Here is a 21,263-nt window from a genome sequence, read left to right on the forward strand (position 1 = left end):
GAAGAGCACACAAGAGGGGCTGTGATCATATTAGAAGGAGTGGCACCCACTGCTATGCCACACCAACCTGGTGTCTTCATGATGCTCTGGACTACAACTCCCATCATCCCTAGCTAGCAGGACCAGTGGTCAGGGATGCTGGGGGTTGTAGTCCAACAACGTTTGTAGTCCACGTTTGAGAAACACTGGCTTAAAGGACTGAATGAAGATTCCCGCTTGAAGCGGCAGCCAATTGCGGAGTTTGCTAACACGGTCTCACCAAGAACCAGCTTGGCTAAGGGGGAGTCTGAGGCAGAGCTGGAACCAGGGACAAGAGCTTTGCGTACCTGTACAAAGAAGTAGATGAATCCCAGGGGAGGAATGACCACAGCAGCCACTGGCGTGGCCAGGAGGATAATGATGCAGGCCCCAATGACGTTAAACATGGAGCCCATGAACATCTTGATGATCTGGGGGATGATGGAGTCAATGGTGTCGATTTCTTTGGAAAACCGGTTCACCAAATTCCCGCTGGGCGTCCGCTCAAAGAAGCTCATGGGGCACCGCAGAATGTTGTGGAGCAGGTTGACGTGGAGACGGCGGGAAGCAAATATCCCTCCAATTGAAACAGCCATGGAGTAGCCAAACACGGCAATACCTTTAGGGAGACAGGCACAAAAAACATCCCTAAGTGACAGTGTCTTTCCCTTCAACTCTGCTTATGAACTAACGGACTGAAGACCTTATTAACACAGCGGGCTCGCGAATGGAGCCTACCGCTGTCGAAAACTACCCCCCAGTTCCGCTGAAGGATTTTCTTCTGATGGGTTCCACATTTTGTGTTTGCCTTGAATTTCTTTTCTGCAAGGAGCTGAATAAAGACGGGCATGTCCTGAGAGACTGTGGGGCGGTCTAAGGTTTAAAGGGTGTATGTGTGAGGGGGCTGGGGAGAGCAGAGAGGCACAGGCAGTAAATGGGGGGCATCCATCTTTTGCCTTCCATTCTGTTATTGTTGTGGTGCCCCTCGGCTCAGCACCCAGTGCCAGCAAACTGGTTGTGCCCCGAGGAGGAGCTAGAACTTGGGCTAAGCCCTTCTGCCCCCCAGACCACTGGAATCCCCAACTCAGAATGTACTTCTTTCAAAAGGGTTTACCATTTTCTGCAGAAGAAAGCCAAGAAGCAGCCCGACCCCAGCTTCCCTCCTGTCTGTGATCTTTCGGAGCCACGACCTGGACTGAACCCTTCCCAGCCACTGAGCTCTTGGAAAAGCTTGGAGAAACGTTGCCAAACAGAATCGAGTGTCGCCGTGTCCTCAAGCAAAGGGTCTCCTGCTAGGAGGCCCAGGGCAACTCCCCTGATGCCTATTTGAGGTGCAAAGGCACCCTATTCCAGGCCCCACAAACAAGGGAAGGAGGAGGAAACCAGCAGGGTTGCTACTGCAGCCAGTGAATATGAGCACGTGACAGGAGTCCTTCTGGATCAGGCCAAAGGTCCATCCAGCCCTGCCTCCTGTTCTCACGGCGACCAGCCAGATTAGGGAACGGCCGTAGTTCAGGGGTAGAGCATTCGATTGTTAGCAGGAGGTCCTTAGAATGCAGCTGCCAGGCAGTATTGAACTGAGCTTGATGGACCAATGGTCTGCTTGTCTTAAGGCAGCTTCCTGCATCCCTACACCTATGAGAATCCCCAAATCAGGACTGCAAGCCGGGCCCAAACTGGAGGTGGAGGAACTCCTTCAGAGGAGTTGGATAAACTGAGCAAGGCGACGAGAACCAAGAGAGATTGCAAACAGACCTTGAGACGTTCCCAGCGCTCCGTACACGCCCAGCCGGAGGTCTGTGTGCTGCTGCGTCCCATTGATAACAGGGTCGTCCGTCCACAGGCTTAGCCAGTAGTTGGAAGCAAGCGAGGCTGTGTGGTTGCAGAGAAAGAGGAAGATGCTCATGAAGGTGATGCAGAGCCCAATGGCTTTCATGTACTCCCAGTAGACAGCCGGCTTCACCTAAACACAGAAGGGATCGGACTTAGCACACCACTCTTGGGATGAAACTCCCAACTTTGACTCTTAATTCGCTCCTGCCCTGCCAAAATCCTTCGCCCCTCTTGCTCTGCATAGGCTTTAAAGGTACCCCTGCCCGTACGGGCCAGTCGTGTCCGACTCTGGGGTTGCGCGCTCATCTCGCTTAAGAGGCCGGGAGCCAGCGCTGTCCGGAGACACTTCCGGGTCACGTGGCCAGCGTGACGAAGCTGCTCTGGCGAGCCGGCACCAGCGCAGCACACGGAAACGCCGTTACCTTCCCGCTATAAAGTGGTACCTATTTATCTACTTGCACTTTGACGTGCTTTCGAACTGCTAGGTGGGCAGGAGCTGAGACCGAACGATGGGAGCTCACCCCGCCGCGGGGATTCGAACCGCCGACCATACGATCGGCAAGTCCTAGGCTCTGTGGTTTTACCCACAGCGCCATCCGTGTCCCTAGCTGCATAGGCTTATTAGTCGTCTAAACCCTCCACGGCTCCCCCCCCATCTCACTTGGTTTCTTTATCCCGACACGACCCCTCTGGGTGCTGTCGAGCCGTCAGCTGCCCAGACAGGTGCTGTGGGAAGGCCGCAGGCGGGACCCGAGTGCAAATCCCTGATGGGCTCAAAGTTCGAGGGGGAAACCGAGTCAGCGCTTGTGCTAGCCCATGAAGAACTGCCAAGAAGGTCCTGGAGCTACGATTTCTAACACCCGGAAAAGGAGGAAGAGCACACTCCAAGTGTCATTAAGACCTATTTCCAGAGAGGAGAGTGCTTTTTTTGGGGGGGGGGTATTAATGTGCTCAACAACAACAAAAAGCACACAACAACAATTGTATGGGGGGGAAGGCGGTGGCAAAACATATACTAACCAACCACTTACCGGTATTTTGTAGTTCTTGGGCTTGGTATGAAACCATATAAGCTTCAAATTACCGTAATTAATCTTATTTACAAAGTAAATAACTAAAGTGTGTTTATGTGCCATTTCTTTTTACCCTGGTGTCTAAAAACCATGTAAAAATCAAACTTGGCAATCATAATGAAATTGCAGGGACAAATCACAGCAAATGGCCCTTTTTTGCTTCCACCACCAGTTAAGAACTCCTCAGAAGCAACTTTAAAAGACTAGTAGGACAAGTGCAAGGGCGACACACCTTTGCCTTGAAAGTATCACACTGGGGGTGGTTCAGTCATAAAGCTGTGAGAGGTGTTGTTAAAGGTGGTAAGACTCGCCTAACGGATGGGAAATAGTCGGTTGGGGGAGAATATTGTGAACTGCCCTGAGATCTAAGGATAAAGAACTTCCAGGTTAGCGCCATCGGCTAATGGCGGATTCCCTCCGAGCTCTGGAGGGAATCGGCTCCGCAGGATCCGGGTCTTGCCGCTGCGGGGACCCTCAGAAATCACAGGCGCTGAAGCCTGTGAACTTGGTGACTCGGCGGGCACCATTTGCGCCCCCCCTGACCCGCGAAGGAGCCTTTTTAAAGGCTTCGGAACGGGGGACGGGGTGAGCGGCGCGGTGCTGAGAGTCGACTGCTTCTCCTGCGGAGTGAAGCCGCATGCCATGGTCGGAGAGCACTGACTTCTTCTTGTGAACAATTGGACTCTAAAAGCAATAATCCGTGAGTAATACGGAAATTGGATTTCTAAAGAAATTTTTTTTTTTGAATTAGGCACGATCGGGGAAGGCGCAAACAGGAAGTCCGTCTCCCCGTCTTATAAATAATCTAAAGCAAGGACTAGCTAACTAAGGTCGAGAGAATTTCTTCTTCTTTATTGGGTAAAAGACATTAATTTCACGATTTGGCAGTATAAGTAATTTTACTGGAGGATAAGAGCTAATTTTGAGAGCTGAAGTGCCACCCCCCGGACCCGGGAGTGATCCGCGAGAGAGCCTGTTGAGGAGATATAGAAGAGTTTGACAGCTGTCAAATTAGCTGTCAAGAAGGAAAAAGAGAACTTTGTTTCTGCTATCTCTGCTGGATATATTTGCTACAATTTGGTTATATTTTGTTGAAAACAAGGAAGAACTGATACAAACTAACTTGATTTTTGGATTTGAACTGGAAGGAAGATAAAGTAACCAAAATCCCTCTAGAGGGGATTTTGGGACATTACAAGAATGGCTGAAGGAGGAAAAATTCAAGCTAAATTGGACAGAGTGTTTCTTCTCTTGGGAAAGTTACAAGGCCAAATTGATGTTTTGGCTACAAATGTTGCAACTCTGGACTTAACAGTAAACAAATTCATTGAATTTGATAAGGACTTGACTCATGAAGTCCATGCAGCTGGACAAGAAGAGAAACTTGAAAGATTTGAGAGTGTGGAGAAAGAGATATATGTTGTTTCTGAGGAAAAGGAAAGAGGAGATGTAATGTTGCAGATGACAAAGGAGAGCCAGAGGCCTGACATGATGGCTACAAAGGAAAATAAGTACTGGATGATGAAAATCTGTTTTGAATTGAAGATTGAAGAATGGAGAGATCTCATGTGGAGATCTGAAGACCTATGGATTACAAATTTGATTAAGGTGAAAGTTGGAGCTTTTGGGACATTTGGACTTAAAAGGAGTAAGAAACAAGATTCAGGCTCCACTTTTAAGTATGGAGGTCTGGCTGGAAGAAATATGGACCCTATCGGGACAGAGCTTCTCTGAGATCTGGTGTTTAATATTAAGGACTACCAAAAAAACCGGCAGAGAGGAAATGAGAGAGAATTAAGAGCCTCGGACGTGAGGTCTCCAGGCTGATAGTAGACTAAGACTGATGGTCATTTGTTGGGGATTGAAACCGGGAAAGGGTGGGCTGGGGTTTGGGAATCCAAAGGGTGCAGAATAATAATCTGTTTTTTTAATTTTGTTTTGTTATTAATATGAAAATTGGGGAATTCGTGGAAGGGAATTTGGGTCGACTTTAGAAAAAAGTTTTAAGAATGAGCGCTGATGTTTAAATACTGATGTTTATAAGTTAAACTTTGTTTTTTTAAAAAAATGAATTAAATATAAAAAGGTCAAAAATTGGGGACAAGAACTTGTTGAATTAACAATTTGAATTGGAATATAAGAAGGGGAGGTGTGCGGAAGTCAGGGAAATATGTTATTGAAAATAAGGATTGTAAACTTTATGTGTTTTTAACTTTTTTGTTTTTCTCTTTTTGATTTTTTAATGTATAAAGGTGGAAAAACTCAATACAAACTAATAATAAAAATAAATATTCCAGTGCTATCCCCGTTTACTTAAACAGAAGCTGTGCAAGCAGATAGCGCCTGTTTATTCCAACGGGGCTTGAACTGGAAAGCTTTCCCTCCAGCACCAGATTATATCCCATATTACCATGCAGCATTTTCCTAACTCCAGGACCCAAACGCACAAGGAGAGCAAGGATGGGCAACCTCCAGATGTTGCCCTCCAGATGTTGCTGGACTACAACTCCCATCAGCCCTGGCTAGCATGGCCAAAGGAGCAGAGATGGTGGGATACGTGGTCCAACAACATCTGTGGACCCACAATTGAAGAAGGCTACTCTGGAGGGCAACAGGCTGTCTGCCCCTGTTCTATAACAGACTCTGAAGGCAGCCCTGTTTAGGGAAGCTTTTAATTTTTGACTGACTATTGTATTTTAATACAGTGGTACCTCGGGTTACATACACTTCAGGTTACAGATGCTTCAGGTTACTGATTCCACTAACCCAGAAATAGTACCTTGGGTTAAGAACTTTGCTTCAGGATGAGAACAGAAATCGGGCTCCGGTGGCACAGCGACAGTGGGAGGCCCCATTAGCTAAAGTGGTGCTTCAGGTTAAGAACAGTTTCAGGTTAAGAACGGACCTTCGGTATGAATTAAGTACTTAACCTGAGGTACCACTGTATTTTGTTGGAAGCCGCCCAGAGTGTCTGGGGAAACCCAGCCAGATGGGCAGGGTAAATATAATAAACATTATTATTATTATCATCATCATCATCATCTGCAGTTGATCCAACAAGGTGAGACTGCACCATGTTTCAGAACTGGGCTGCAGCTCCAGAGCTGAGGTGCAATTAAATGTACAGTCGTACCTTGGAAGCTGAATGCCTTCGGCTCCCAAACAAATGGGCTCCCGAACAATCGAAACCCGGAAGTGAGCATTCCAGTTTTCAAATGATTTTCGGAAGCCGAATGTCCGGTGCGGCTTCCGATTGGCTGCAGGACGCTCCTGCAGGCAAGCGGAAGCCGCACTTTGGTTTTTGAACGGTTCCGGGAGTCAAATGGACTCCTGGAACGCATTCTGTTTGAAAACCAAGGTACCACTTTAAAAATTTAGGCTGCTGAAGAAAAGTGTTTCTTTAGAAGCAGCAGCAGCTGCAGCCCGGTTTGCAGGCCTCCCATCAGGGAAAGACAAACATACACATGCCCTTGGCCCGCAGGAATTAAGGACCTGCGCTTGACAGTGGAAACTTGGAGTGGGGCCAGATGTCTGGACTCCAGGTCTTCCAGGCTCCAGGAGCCAAGCTAGAAGCTCGTGGCATCTTTTAAAGAAACAAAACAAAACACAAAAACAACCCGGAGAGTTAAAACATTTCTGGGGGCGGACAACTCTCGAAACAGCTTCAAAGTAGTTGTGCTCATATAATGAAGGCTACGCTGTTCGACTGATTAATTGGCTGGCTGAAAAGTCTCTCTAATTAAAAGAGTGCCCCAGATGAGCTGGGCAGCAGTTCTTTCCCTCCCACCCACCCCTTCCGGCGGTGTGCAGTGCTAGCCCTACTCAGAGTAGACCCACTAAAATCATTGGGCATGACTAATTTAGGTTCATTAATATCCGTGGGTCTACTCTCAGTATAACTTAGCTAGGCGCAACTCAAAAGCTTGAAAACGGGATGAACAGATGCTAGGAGCTTTAAAAACGGTCCCCCAAAAAGACTCTAAACTCCAACGCTTGTCTTCAGAACCGGGTGTCTCCTACAGCAAAACAATGGAGCAGGGCTTTTAATTTACAGTGGTACCTCTGGATACGAACGGGATCTGTTCTGGAGCCCTGTTCGCATCCTGAAGTAAACGCAAGCCACGTCTGCGCATGTGTGGATCGCGATTCGCCGCTTCCGCGCATGATGTCATTTTGAGCGTCTGCGCATGCAGCGAAACCCGGAAGTAACGCATTCCATTACTTCCGGGTCACTGTGGAGTGCAACCCAAAAGCGCTCAACCTGAAGCAACTTCAACCCGAGGTATGACTGTATTTATTTTTTTAATTGAAGCTACTCTCATCATCAGTTTGTGTGTGTGTGTGAACCAACTTGCTTGACTGAAAGGTTGCTGTTCCCTTTGGGGGACGAGCTGGACACGCAATGGCAGAAAACACGCTCTGCATTCCAAGTGCCCCAGGCTCAATCCCTGGATGAAACCCGCAAGAGCAGGGGTTGGCAACCTGTGGCCCATGTGCCAAAAGCGGCCCACGGGGATCGTTTAAATGGCCCATGAGCCGCCCCCGAACCGAGCTGCCTGCTCGGTGAGTCCCCACATGCTGCGCTAAACAGGCGCAGTGCGGAGCAGGGACTCGCTTCCATGGCACAGGAAATCACGTCTGCACATGTGCAGACACTGGAAATAGTGTCTGTGCAGATGCCGGAAATCCATCCGGCCCACGGAGCGATCGCCGCAGGCTTGGGATGAAGGGAGCTGGGTGTTTGGAGGGAGCAGCACCATGCTAGCTACTCTTGGTGTAGACAATACGCAGGCAAGGTGTGGTTCGGTGACAAGCCGGCATCGTATGCTGCTGGAAACCAAGAGATTTTCACAAATGAAGGAAATTCACCTCTCACCTTCCCAGTCTTGGCAGTGTCCGCTTCTGTTAATTTCCAGGCACCTTTTTCTTCCGGCGTCTTCTGAAGCTCAGCTGTGCTGTTCTGTTTCAAGGACTTCCCAGTTTCCCCGCTGTGCATGGAAGAGTTACTGAGCTGCCTGTTAGGAAATGCGTGATGGCTTAGAAATCAAGGCACAAGCTGAAGATGCTGCCCGTGAGCATGAGACCCTTAATCTCAGGGTTGCAGGTTTGAGCCCCACATTGGGCAAAATATTCCTGCATTGCAAGGGGTTGGACTAGATGACTCTCGCACTCCCTTCCAACTCTACAATTCTATGACTTTTTAAAACAACCACAACCACACCAGTGTTTAAGATTTGGGTGTACTGTGCTGATATACCATATTTTTATTTTTCGCTCTTTAAGACGCACCTGACCATAAGACACACCTAGTTTTAGAGGAGGAGAACAAGGGGAAAAAATTCTCTCCCTCTCTGCGCAGTGCCTCTCCAGCGGAGCCCCTTCCATTTCTCCTCCCGCTTCGCTGAAGGGGCGCTGTGGAGCTCTCGCTCTCTGCGCAGCACCTCTCCAGTGAAGCAAAGTCAGAACAGCAAGAGGGATCAGTGTGCAGTGAAAGGAGCAATCTCTCTCGTTCTCCTGGCTTCAGGGATAGCTGCGCAGCCTGCGTTCGCTCCATAAGACTCACACACATTTCCCCTTACTTTTTAGGAGGGGAAAAGTGCATCTTATAGAGCGAAAAATACGGTATTTCTGGACAATTAACCGTAGTAAACTGATGGTGGTTTCATTCGTTTCATTGTATTAAGATGCCTGTTTATGGTCTCGGGGTCCCCTTTGAGGGTTGAAACGAATTATATAAATATTTTTAATAAAATCAACGTCAAGGCTGGGAAAATCCACAGCACTCCCTGCAAAATCTGGGAGTCAAGAATTTGAACTTTTAGAAACAGCCACTTTCACCTCTCCAGTGTCCTGCAAGGAACAAAAGCCTGCTCTGGGTCTGAGTATATTTGAGTATATATTCACTAAGTTTCTCTAGAGCTTAACCGAGGTCTTCTTCTTAGGCCTAAAGAGTGTGTGCGGTTCTAACACACATCACGCATGTCATTTGGAGGCGGGTGAACATCTGGCAATCAGTTTCCCAAATTTAGACCACAAAGTGAAAACTTACACCGGGAAGACAACTCTACTTTCTCAGGTGTACTCTTCTGTCCAGGCTATGCAAAATGCATGCCATATTGCTACATAAGCCGGTAAGGAAATAATTCTCCCTGGGGTAGGGAGGAGAAATGGCAGACTTTGCAACAGAAAGTAAGAACAGAGCACCATTCTTCCCCACCTGCCATGCAGAGAAACCTTAGTAGCGTTGCTCAGAATGGAGGATTACAGAGGGATTAAGGAGAGGGAGAACCTTGACCTGCTAGTTTAGCGTTTTCAGTTTTAGACTGAGGGTGTTCAGCTGGTCACCCTGGCAATTTCATCTGGCCTTCTGATAACCATAGTTCCATTGATTTTAAAACAGTTTGCCCACCATTCCACTAGTAAGGAACAAAACCTCCAAGTTGTTTTCAAGTTATAAGGAATTGCCGTGCCACATGTGAGCCTGAGAAAATGTGCTCCATTGACGCAAAGCCACTTTCTGCCAGGCAATGCCAACTTTAGCAAGGAGACTTAAGGGCTCATGAGGTGTCAGTCTGCAGAGGCCACACACTTCTGATCCTCCGGTCACTGTCAGAGCAGCTCCCAAGAAGACAGATGTTGGGCCATTCCTGTTTCAGATCAGAAACATCAGAGCATATTATTCATTTAAAGCAGTGTGTCCCAGACTTGGGTCTCCAGCTGTTTTTGGACTACAGCTCCCATCACCCCCAGTTAGCAGGACCAGTGGTCAAGGATGATGGGATTTGTAGTCGAAAAAACAGCTAGAGACCAGAGTCTGAGTAACACTGAGCTATGACATTAACCTCTTTGTGCCGTTCTGGAACCCTGAGTAAACGGACGTGTTTTTACCAGCTGACAAAACATCAGTACTGTTGGCGCCTGCTAAATATTCGGGTGAGGGGGGTGAGAGAGACTATCCCACAAAGTGGTTGCAATCGCAGAGAAAGCCCATCTTCAAGGTGGTCATGAGATGGATACTTGTAGGTCACATCACAGCCAAGAGGGCTTCTTTTGATGACAGTAGTGAACTGGGAAGGGTGCTTTTTTCAGCAGAGGTTTCTTTCCCCACAAAGCCACCAGGAAGACCATGTCAAAGCAACTTCAATGCAGATCCAAGAAGCTTCCATACCTCATGACTTCTTTTCCCGAGGCTTCATTCACAAGAACCCCATTTTCCATGTGCTTCCCTTCCTTTGTGGTTGGGCTGTTTGCATCTGTAGAAGCGAGATGAATAACAGCACAAAAAGGGTGAGAGCAAATTCCTAGTTCCCAGTGCCAGAAGGCTACTCCCAAATTAAACCTGCTGCCCCCAACCAGGATTAGCATCTAAACTAAACACATGCATTTGGTTTAAGCGCCACACGTAGGTCCATCAACTACCTGTCCCCGATACGAGATGCATGGAACAGAGAACTTTTGCTCCGTAGCCAACTGAAGTCCAGGTTAGATCTCATGGCTAGCATTTTTATTCATCAAGAAAATGTCTTTTTTCATTAGAAGCGACTGAGGAAATCCACAAGACCACCCAGTCTACCAAGTGTTTTAATTCAACTGCAGAAAGCTGACGGAGAGGAATGTCAAATGAAATTGTTTTCTCCTTAAAAGCATGCTGGGCACAGCAGACACTTTTCAAACATTATTAAAGCCAATTGTGGGGAGGCTTATCCCTTCCTTGAGTGCTTATTTCTGATCTTAGGCAGTTCGAGAAACTGCCAGCGGCCCACCCCCCCTCCATCTCTGACACCTTTAACAACCTCATTTTAAAAACTTGAGGCGGGGGCCAGGAGACGGGGACAGAAGTCCAAGATCTCAGCCCCAAGGAAGAGGATTATTATTACAGTGCTTCTTCAGGTCCTATTGATTTCAGGAGAGGAACGAAAGTACAGGAAAGAGACGTGGAGCAGTCGGGACTGCACTCTGCAGCGTTCTTGCACAGCTCCCATGCATTTCAACGCACGGAGCCTTCTCCTCTCATAAGCTCTCCCCAGATTCTTCGCATAGCCTTGACAGGCATGGTGTGTCTCTCTGTGCATAAATTCTTCTAACACCAAGTTTGGGATTCGAAGGAATGTTCATGCAGACGAAAGAAAACCTTTGCATGGGAAAGCAGGACCCTCAGAACCACTGCCCAAGTGGTTAATGGCAAATGTGCATTTTGGTGGCATAACTCCAGCTTACAACTCACATCTTGGTGTTCTTGCTGAAAAATACTGTTTAAGGAGGTGTTTCCGAGCACAATTCAAAGTGTTGATGCTGACCTTTAACGGCCTCGGTCCAGTATACCTGAAGGAGCGTCTCCACCCCCCATCATTCTGCCCGGACACTGAAGTCCAGCTCCAAGGGCCGTCTGGCGGTTCCCTCACTGCGAGAAGCCAAGTTACAGGGAACCAGTCAGAGGGCCTTCTCGGTGGTGGCACTCGCCCTGTGGAACACCCTCCTAGCAGATGTCAAAGAGAAAAACAACTACCAGACTTTTAGAAGACATCTCAAGGCAGTCTTGTTTAGGGAAGCTTTTAATGTTTGATGTATTACGGTATTTTAATATTTTGTTAGAAGCCGCCCAGAGTGGCTGGAGAAGCCCAGCCAGATGGGCAGGGTATAAATAATAAATTATTATTATTCAAGCAACTCAGAGAGTTGTAGAGTTGGAAGGGACCCCAAGGGTCATCTGCTTCAACCTCCTGCAGTGCAGGAATCTCAGCTAAAGCATCCAAAACAGATGACCATCGAACCTCTGCTTAAAAACCTCCATGGAAGGAGAGTCCACAACCTCCCGAGGGCATCCATTCCACTGTTGAACAGCTCCTACTGTCAGAAAGCGTTTAGTTGGAATCTCCTTTCTTGTAACTTGAATCCACTGTATCAAGTCCTACTCCCCAGAGCAGCAGAAAACAAGCTTGCTCTATCTTCCGTGTGACAACCCTTTAGTTATTTGAAGTTGGTGCTCATATCTCCTCCCAGTCTCTTCTTCTCCAGGCTAAACATACCCAATGCCCTCAACTGTTCCTCACAAGGCTTGAATTCTAGAACCTTGATCATCTCGTTTGCCCTCCTCTGCACACATTCCAGTTTGTCAACATCCTTCTTAAAACTGTGGCGCCCAGACTGGACACAGTGCTCCAGGTGGGGCCTGAACAACGCAAAATAGAAAAGTACTATGACTTCCTTTGGTCTGGACGTTGGACTTCTGTTGATGCAGCCCAGAATCGAACCACCGTTTTTTGCTGATGCATCACACAGCTGACTCGTGTTAACCTTCTCATATGTACAAATAACTGTGCTGTAGAGTCCATGAGGGAATAAATGGTGATATCTTGCCACAACCCAGCAGATACTTGTGCAATAACCTCTACATGTAGAAATGCCTGTTATTTAAGGCTGCACCTGCATACCTATGCAGAAGATAATGGCTGTCCTCCAGGTACTCACATCTTAGGTAAAGGTAAAGGGACCCCTGACCATTAGGTCCAGTCGTGGCCGACTCTGGGGTTGCGGCGCTCATCTCGCTTTATTCGCCGAGGGAGCCGGCGCAAAGCTTCTGGGTCATGTGGCCAGCATGACTAAGCCACTTCTGGCGAACCAGAGCAGTGCACGGAAACGCCGTTTACCTTCCCGCCGGAGCGGTACCTATTTATCTACTTGCACTCTGATGTGCTTTCGAACTGCTAGGTTGGCAGGAGCAGGGACCAAGCAACGGGAGCTCACCCCGTCACAGGGATTCGAACTGCCGACCTTCTGATTGGCAAGTCCTAGGCTCTGTGGTTTAATCTACAGCGCCACCTGCGTTCCTACTCCCATCTTACCTGGCCATTATTCGCCACACTGTATGGGGCTGATGGGAGTTTGAGCCCAAACAACATTTGAAGGGCCACGGGTTCCCCACCACACATACCAATCTCAGCCTAATCAATGAACACCCATTTAGACTTCTGTACATTTGAGTACCATCCCTGCGAAGGAATGTAAGTGACAGAATCTGGGGTAGTTTTCTCAACAAGCAAACAAACACAAAAAAGTAGGGGTTCTGTTTAGGAATTCCTAACAACCATTTCCCCCACCTCTATAAAAACTCGGAACCTACAAAACGGACACTGGTTTCATCTCAAACTCCAGGTCTCTCTAACGCCTCAAGAATCAAGATGGCAACAGAGGTAGTGGAACAGAGAATTTCAGGAAAGGAGGATGAACGTTGCCTATATCAGATCCAGTCGCACTGCAGACCAGAGCCTTCCAAAGTTGCACATGAAGGAAGTACGTCTTAAAAAGCAAGCCTCTATAAATATTCTACAAAACTTAAACTTGTCAACTGACTACATTTCATCTGAGTGGTTAGACACTGACTCACAAGACGAAGCCTCTAACTGTTCCATGAATGTGAGATCTAAAACTGAACCTTTCGTGATTAAGACCAGAGTCCGAGGTCTAATTACAGAGCCCACTTAAGTCAGATTTGAACCATTCACACTGCCAGGAATCTCCCATGTGGGATTTTTTTGGGGGGACAGAGGTTCAGAGTGCAGAGATTTCTCTCTTATAAACCTCACCAATTCAGTCCCAAACCCTGCGGGGATAGGAAACAGCTTAAAACTGCTGAGGTCATCCTCTCACTTTTCATGCATCTTTTTTGCCAATTTTTTTAAAATAAAAAAATTAGCTTCACAAACGGCCAGTTCAGTAGATGTCAGACCAGCAAGAAGCAAACTCACTGCCTACTTCTACTAAGCAAGCAAGCAGGGGAGCCATTCTTCCAAGCGTGCAAGGATTCTGTTAATAGCATTCGAGTCCCTTGCAGAATTCACAGCTGAGAGAAAATGGCCGGGATCCAAAGGAGCACACAACGTTGCTCCATGTTCCCAAGGAGACTTTGGGATTGAGTTTCTCAAACAGCAACATCCCCATGTCACGTGGCAAGCCGTGGTCAGGACTGAGAGGACTTTCCAAAAGCAAACTGTGATCTGACCTGGGAGTGCCGATCTCCAAACGCAAAAAAGTCAGAAGTCTCAGAGGGCACGCCCAAATTCTTAAGTGACCCTAAGTGGTTGAAACTTGACAACAACAACAACAATACAGAATTAGGTAATAGGAGTTGGCAAAGGAAGAATAGCCAGTTCCAAAAAAGAACCACTTCATCATTCACACATATTGGATTTGCCAAACCATGCTTGCTTTCATCTCAGACGACGCGGGGTTTTTTAGAACTACAGCTTCTAACAACATGCACGGAAACCTTTCCAGTACCACAAACCTTCGTCCTCATCTGACCTGGTACCTGCAGATTCATGTCAGAAGGAGAAATTAGCAAAAAGAAAAACGAACGCAAAGTGAATTCAAGAGAAAACTGTTCTGTTATGGTAAAGAGAGACAAACCTTCTCCTCTCCCCGAGGCTGTGTGGTTTTGCAACAGTGAGCACAAAGAAGAGAGAGAGAGAGATTGGGAAAGCAAATTATAGATTTTGGATGGCAGATACTTGTTATGGAAGTGTACCAATGCATCAGGTAGCCCTGCTGCACAAGCTGAAATGAATGAGGGCTAAGCTTTGCTGTTCGAAAGAATGCCGCACCAAAATCACCGCAGAAACATGGCGCAGCACACCGAGCCGGGCCACTGGTCCACCCACCTAGCTCAGCGATGGGGAACCATTTTCTGCCTGAGGGCCACATCAACCACTGGGCAATCATCTGAGGGCCACATGCCAGTGGAGGGCTGGGCCAGGGGCAATAGGGGGCAGAGCAATTCATGCAGATTTTGCAGTTGTAAACTAGCTTCTACATATGTTCGCACACATGGACCTCTCTTCTCCATCTGGAGACGGAAGAGGCCTTGCCACAGTTCAAGGACACATTCCAGCCGGGCAAAGACATTTGGTATGGAGCAGTGCCAGGAAGAGGTGTGGCCTGGGGAGAGTTTTGAGGGCTGGACAGAGAAGCCTGATGGGCTGCATTCAGTCCCCAGATATGAGGTTCCCCACCCTTGATCTAGATTCACATTTCCAACACTGAGCGGCAGTGGCTCTCCAGGATTTCAGAGAGAGATATCTCTCTCTCTCTCTGCCCAACCTGGAGTTGCTGGGATTGAACCTGGGACCTTCTACATCAGCGTTTCTCAACACTGGGTTGTTGGACTGCAATTCCCATCATCCCTAGCTAGCAGGGCCAGCGGTCAGGGATGATGGGAGTTGTAGTCCCAATGACAGCTGGGGACCCAACATTGAGAAGAGCTGCACATGCAAAGCAGATGCTCTACCACTGAGCTATGCCCCCCTCCCCAAATGGAAGAAAAAAGCGAATCCTGGTGGTTTTATTAAGAAACAGCTGAAGGCCTGGAGTGATAACAATGGGTTCTAAACTTATCTAGAACGTTACGAGGTTTACCCTGTCACCCAAAACCATCCCACAGAGCTTAACGCTCAGAACGACGGCCACGACAAACCCTATTTTGGTCAAAGCTGAGGCAGAAACAATGCTGTACTACATAGGGGTGGGTGATGATTGCATGGGAGGAAGTTATGAAACTGAACAAGTCCTCTTCCTAACCAGGGCAAATTACTCCACACGGTCACGTCAGTCTGAAAGTTAATCTGCTCCAAGATTAACGTTTTCACCAACCTATGAGCAGATTTGCCATTGAGCCTTTAAATGCTTTCTACCTTAGGGTAGCAAGCAAGTAACAAGTCATCAACAACAACAACAGCCTCCTCCTCCTCTGGGGATGGAAGAGGTTAACCTTGTTGCTGTTTTTCGTATCATCATTCCCATCATGCATCACAAGCCCCTAGGGTCACTCCCAACCCTACAATTCTACCATTCTTTGATCAGAATCCTCTAGGGAGCAAGGCATGCTGGGTAAGTTCTCACGGTCTCCCCATGCAGCCCATTTAGCTTTAAGCACACAAACGGAGAGAGAGAGACCCTTACCTTCCTTGTCCACATTCTGTTCCGCACTGGCATACGTGCGCAGGAACTCTGCAAAGGCCCTGTCTTGCTTTAGCAGCTCTTGGTAGGACCCCATCTCGGAGATTTTTCCTTCTGTCATTACTACGATTGTATCCATAAAGGGAAGGTAACCAACGCCGTGGGTTACCAACACTCGAGTCTAGGTGCCCAAAGAAAAGGAAAAGCAGTTAAGAGAGCCAGGGTGGGAACCTGGAAACTTGCACGTTTGTTGAACATGCTACACTCCAGCTGCTCCTCCGTTTATGGCTTAGATCACGGGTGTCAAACACAAGGCCCGCGGGCCGAATCCGGCCCGCCAGACCTCGTCATGTGGCCCGTGTAGCTGCTGTTCTCGCTGTTCTCACCCGTCCAGTGCACCATCGCCTGGTTGTGCGCCGTGTCGCCTTTCAGCACGAAGGAGGTGGTGAGCAGAGAAGCTGCCTCTGTAGGTCCCCCGCCGGCGCGACCCCGCCAGCCGCCCGCCTCGTCCCGCGGGCTGCCGCGTCTCTGGTGGCCGCTCCAGTCCGGCGGGCGCGCCGCCCAGGAGGCGCCCAGCGCGAGCAGCAGCAGCAAGCGGAGCGGAGCTGCCCGGCCGGATGTTCCTCTGCGGGCCCTGCAGCCGCTGCTGGCACCATGCTCGGCCTCTGCTGCACCTGCGGCACCGGGCAGGGATGCGAGTCTGGCAGGCGAGGCGCGGAGGCAGAGGACGGGAAGGAGCGAGCCGAGATGGAGGCGGGAGCGCAGTGCGGACGCACGGCGTGGGAAACAACGTGCCAGCAGGGCTTCCACGCCCAGGCGAGGCGCAGCGCTGCTCTCTGCCGGCGGGCCCCACCGAGCCCCGGAGCCCGGCCGGCCGCCTTCCCCGACGGCTGCTGGCAGCAGGGCTGCAGCGGGCGCCGTGGAGCAAGTGGACGGGAGCCCGGCGCCTGGGCAAGCGAACGTGGATCCACAGGGGCTGCTCGGCCCGTCGTGGAAATGTGCTTCCTCCACCAGCGCCAGATTTGGGGCCGTGCGGGCGCCTCACCCGCCCTGAGCCAAGGGAGCACAAAATAATGATAACGATGCCTATTTATTCTATTGGGGGGGCACCAAATTTTGTCCTCACTCAGGGTGGGTGCCATATTACCAAAGTCCGCCCCTGCCCCCCCTCAATGGGATTTGAAATCCAATAAATTCCTAGGAGTGCCTCTGTCCGTACTGAGTAAGCCCCTCAGCCCCTAAAAGCAGACGATACCAACTTGTCAACATTGTGATAGTGATGTTGTGATACGGTAGCGATATATTGCAGTGTTGAAAAGCAGAGGGAGGAACAAGCAGCATTGGCCCCCGTCAGAAACTGGGGTGCAACCGGCACATCTCCCCCCCCACCAGCGCCTGGCACAGGGAGGAGGCAGCAACAGGCGGAGAAGGAAGAGAAGGCGCAGACAAGCCCCAGCCACAAGACGCAGTCCGGTAAAGGTGTCCTCAGACTGGGCCTGCACAATGTTACGATACATCACCACAGGGGCAGACTTTAGTAATCTTTCATAACGGGTGTCAGCCTGAATAAAATATTGAGGGGGGGCAGGTAGGCCCCACCTCACATCACCATCATCATCATCATAATAATTTATTACTGGTCAAAGACCAGCTCGAACCTCACATAATTTATCACATGCCACACACACCCCATTTAAATGTCAAAGCCCATCAACTTCGGGGGTCTCAGCCTGTTCAAATATTATAGGCCGATACAACCGGCCCTTTGAGGGTGACCAAACTGCTGATGCGGCCCCCGATGAATTTGAGTTTGACACCCCTGGCTTAGATTGTCTAACTCAAGATTTCCCAAACTTGGGTCTCCAGCTCTTGTTGGACTACAACTCCCATCATCCCTAGCTAGAAGAACCAGTGGACAGGGATGGTGGGAATTGTAGTCCAAAAACAGCTTGGGAAAGCCTGGTCTAACTATATGTTCAGAGTGGCTCAGTCAGTAGAGAACATGAGACACTTAATCTCAGGGCTGTGGGTTCAAGCTCCAAGTTGGGCAGAAGATTCCTTCATTGCAGGAGGTTGGACTAGAAGATCCTTGCGGTCCCTTCCAACTCTACAATTCTATGACTGGCATGGAAACATTTCCAAACAGCTTTCCTGAACTTTGCAAAGCATCTTCCCCCCAATGAACAGAATGAAGCCACCTGCATTCCAAGCATACTTTGTTTTTGAGGATTCCCTTTGGTCCAATGACTTTCTCAAAGATGTGCTTCCCAACATGAGCATCAACAGCTGACAAGGGGTCGTCCAGCAAGTAGACATCAGCGTTACAGTAGACGGCTCGGGCCAGGCTGACCCTTTGTTTCTGGCCACCAGACAGGTTTACACCCTGGGGAAAAGAAGGGGGGTGGAAATTAGACCCTGCAACTGTCCAGCGGAAAGGGCTTCTGCTTTGTGAAAGGCCTGATTTCCATTTCCACAAGGACTCTTTTAAAAAGCAGCAGTTTCACGGGGGAAGGAAAGAAATGGCACACACAGGTCTCGGTCCATGCAGCAGTCACCTAAGAGGCAGCCACAAAGATCCATCTTTGCTTGAGCAGAAAATGGGACAGATGAGCTCTGGGAGTTATACTTGCGGTGCTACACATATTCAGGATCTGTTCTCACACCCCAGGAGCAAATGTGAGAAAACAAATTTTGGATCTCATGACCACTATAACACGTTAAATACCTTTTCTCCAATTTCGGTCTGGTCTCCTGATGGGAAGATCTCCAGATCTGGCAAAAGGGCACACGCCTCAATCACACGCTTGTAGTAGTTCTCCTTCACTTCTCTTCCAAATATAATGTTTTCCTTCAGAGTCGCGTTTTGGATCCAAGCTTGCTGAGGGACGTAGGCGATGGAGCCCTGCAGAGAAGAGAGGTTGAGTGGTGCAAGATTCTGGTGCACGTTGAGAGGTGTTTTAAAAAAACAAACCTGTAGGATGCATCAACCCCTGGAACTGTCTCTCCATGATGTTCTCTGTTCCCCATCACTCTACCAAGTCAATTCTGACATCTCACAATGCTAGCTCATTCGGTTAGCTGGCCGGCTCATCCCAAACTACCCTAATCTTCTTTGGGACCACACCACATTCACCTGACACATTAAGCCCCTAACAGACAACCCCACGCCGCAAGGAGCGAACAGGAGCCAGTAAGGTGCCCCACCGTGGATGCAGTGATATTGTGTACAGAACAGATTAGTATAACCATCCAGAGAGCTCAGGCAGTATCACATGCTCACAGGGGAAGCAGGAAACCTGTGGGGTCACTAGTCAACCAGGAGAAAATTCCTTCCTAATTCCAGCCAGGGTGACCCCTGAGCAAGCAGCAGTACTCAGCCGCCAGCTGTCTCGAAGATATGTGCTGCTGAACTTTTTAAAAAGAGAGTCTATTTCTTGGCTGTACCACCAAACAGCCTGCACATGTCCTTTACGGATTTCATCGAGGGCAGGCATATTCTCTTCTTATAATTTTACATCTCGTATGTTTTGCAGGGAAGCTGTCGTACCTTGAGAGAGACGAGCCCTTCTCTCTTTTCCATTTCCCCCAGCAGAGCAGACAACAGCGAGGATTTGCCGCAGCCGACCTGACCGACGACGGCAACCAAGCGGTGTTCTGGGATCGCAAGACTGATGCTGGAACAAGGGGCAGGGGAGGGTGAGAAGAGCACACAACTTCAGCTCTGCTGGACTGAGATGTGACATGGAGTGGCACTGATGGAGAATGCATTTGGATCAAGCAAAGGGCATTGGAAAAGCAACTGAAAGGGAAGACACTCCCTGAAAAAAGTCTGTATCTGTGAGCGGCCAATGGGAGGGGTGCCACTTCAGACCTGTCATCCCATCAGCCCCAGTCAGCACACACAGTGGCCAGGAAATAATGTGAGCTGTAGTCCAACAGAAGCTGGAGGGTCACAGGCTCCCTGTCCTGGCATTACTACAATTAAAACTATTTAATGGGAGAGGAGAGGGAAGAAAGCTGCAACTCTTACTTGTTCAAAGATGGAGGATCACTTCTTGACCAGCTGAAGGTGGCGCTCTTCACAATAATGCTGTTTCCATCAGCTAGCAAATAATGAAAGAGGTTTTTTTTCATGCAGGTCAAAACACCAACACAACCGAAAATAGGTTACATGCATACAAAAACAATTGAGGCAGATTTGAACCCTGGAATCTCCATGGAGGGTTGGAGAGACTCCTGCCTGAAGCTCCAGAGAGCTCCAACCTGGACAATACTGAGTCTGACTCAATGTAAGGCAGGTTCCTGTGTTCTTAGGAGTCTTCCAGTGAACTTCTTGGCTGTATTGGGGACCAGGTCATGGTCCAAGGCTTAAAAGTACTACTCTGCATAGGGCAGGGAAAGGAAGACTTGGAGAACTTTGTGGTCCATCTGTACCTGGATGCAAACTAGACATTGTCACATGCTCCATTCAGCATCAAAGAGCTGGGCAAGGGAGGCTAAACACTTAAACGGGGCAGCTCAACAACTGCCGGTTTTTAATTCTGTGAGTACTCTTTAATTCTGTGAGTAGATTGCAGTCTCTTGGGAGTTGGCCACCCCTGCCTTAGAAGAAGCCACCTTGAAGCCTGAGCAATGCTGACTGGATAATCTGGTGGTGGGAAGTGGCAGAGGCAAATGAACTGGGAAACTCCACCCCATCCACCTAATAAACCTTGAACTTACAGTCTTTGATGGAACCTCTGACGATGCTGTCTGGATCCAACTCTTCATGAGACAGGAAGACTCGGAGACGCTTCAGAGACACACTGGCCTAGGCAACAAAACCGAGAAGTTGCTCGAATGAAGCATACCTCTTGCATTTCGTTTTCGGGCGTCCGCCAATTTTGCTCTCACAAAATTTTGGCCAGACGACGCAAAACAAACACATGGAATCTGCTGGCACAGGATGTCCTTGCTGCCACTAGTTTAGGTGGCATTAAGAAGCGGATTAGGTGTATTCCGTAGGAATTCCCCCCTCCTTTTGTGGAACTGCTCTTCCCACAAGGACTCACCTGGCAACAATCTTATTTGTCATTTTGGCACGGGGCAATGAGATTATTAAGTTTCTCATTTGCACTTACGTGATGCGTTATAAAATACCGTATTTTTTGCTCTATAAGACTCACTTGTTCCCTCCTAAAAAGTAAGGGGAAATGTGTGTGCGTCTTATGGAGCGAATGCAGGCTGCGCAGCTATCCCAGAAGCCAGAACAGCAAGAGGGATTGCTGCTTTCACTGCGCAGCGATCCCTCTTGCTGTTCTGGCTTCTGATATTCAGAATATTTTTTTTCTTGTTTTCCTCCTCCAAAAACTAGGTGCGTCTTGTGGTTTGGTGCGTCTTATAGAGCGA

The 21,263-nt window shown here is 48.8% G+C and overlaps 1 protein-coding gene across 2 annotated transcripts in view; it reads right to left on the bottom strand.

The window, feature by feature from the left end:
* Nucleotides 1–21,263, bottom strand: part of LOC128401328 (multidrug resistance-associated protein 1-like) — a 77,466-nt gene that overhangs the window by 12,720 nt on the left and 43,483 nt on the right. The window contains exons 14-24 of one of the 2 annotated variants that reach the window (XM_053364209.1): nucleotides 20,598–20,685; nucleotides 19,906–19,978; nucleotides 19,423–19,549; nucleotides 18,601–18,777; nucleotides 18,091–18,258; nucleotides 15,879–16,056; nucleotides 14,209–14,232; nucleotides 10,093–10,177; nucleotides 7,801–7,939; nucleotides 1,774–1,981; nucleotides 327–637 (exon numbers count right to left, since the gene is read on the bottom strand). In XM_053364209.1, the coding sequence (XP_053220184.1) occupies nucleotides 327–637; nucleotides 1,774–1,981; nucleotides 7,801–7,939; nucleotides 10,093–10,177; nucleotides 14,209–14,232; nucleotides 15,879–16,056; nucleotides 18,091–18,258; nucleotides 18,601–18,777; nucleotides 19,423–19,549; nucleotides 19,906–19,978; nucleotides 20,598–20,685 (1,578 nt within the window). The remainder of the gene's footprint in view (nucleotides 1–326; nucleotides 638–1,773; nucleotides 1,982–7,800; nucleotides 7,940–10,092; nucleotides 10,178–14,208; nucleotides 14,233–15,878; nucleotides 16,057–18,090; nucleotides 18,259–18,600; nucleotides 18,778–19,422; nucleotides 19,550–19,905; nucleotides 19,979–20,597; nucleotides 20,686–21,263) is intronic. The other variant, XM_053364207.1, reaches the window with a different exon arrangement.

The sequence above is a fragment of the Podarcis raffonei genome, chromosome 14, assembly GCF_027172205.1.
Source record: "Podarcis raffonei isolate rPodRaf1 chromosome 14, rPodRaf1.pri, whole genome shotgun sequence".
Classification (NCBI taxonomy): Eukaryota; Metazoa; Chordata; class Lepidosauria; order Squamata; family Lacertidae; genus Podarcis; species Podarcis raffonei.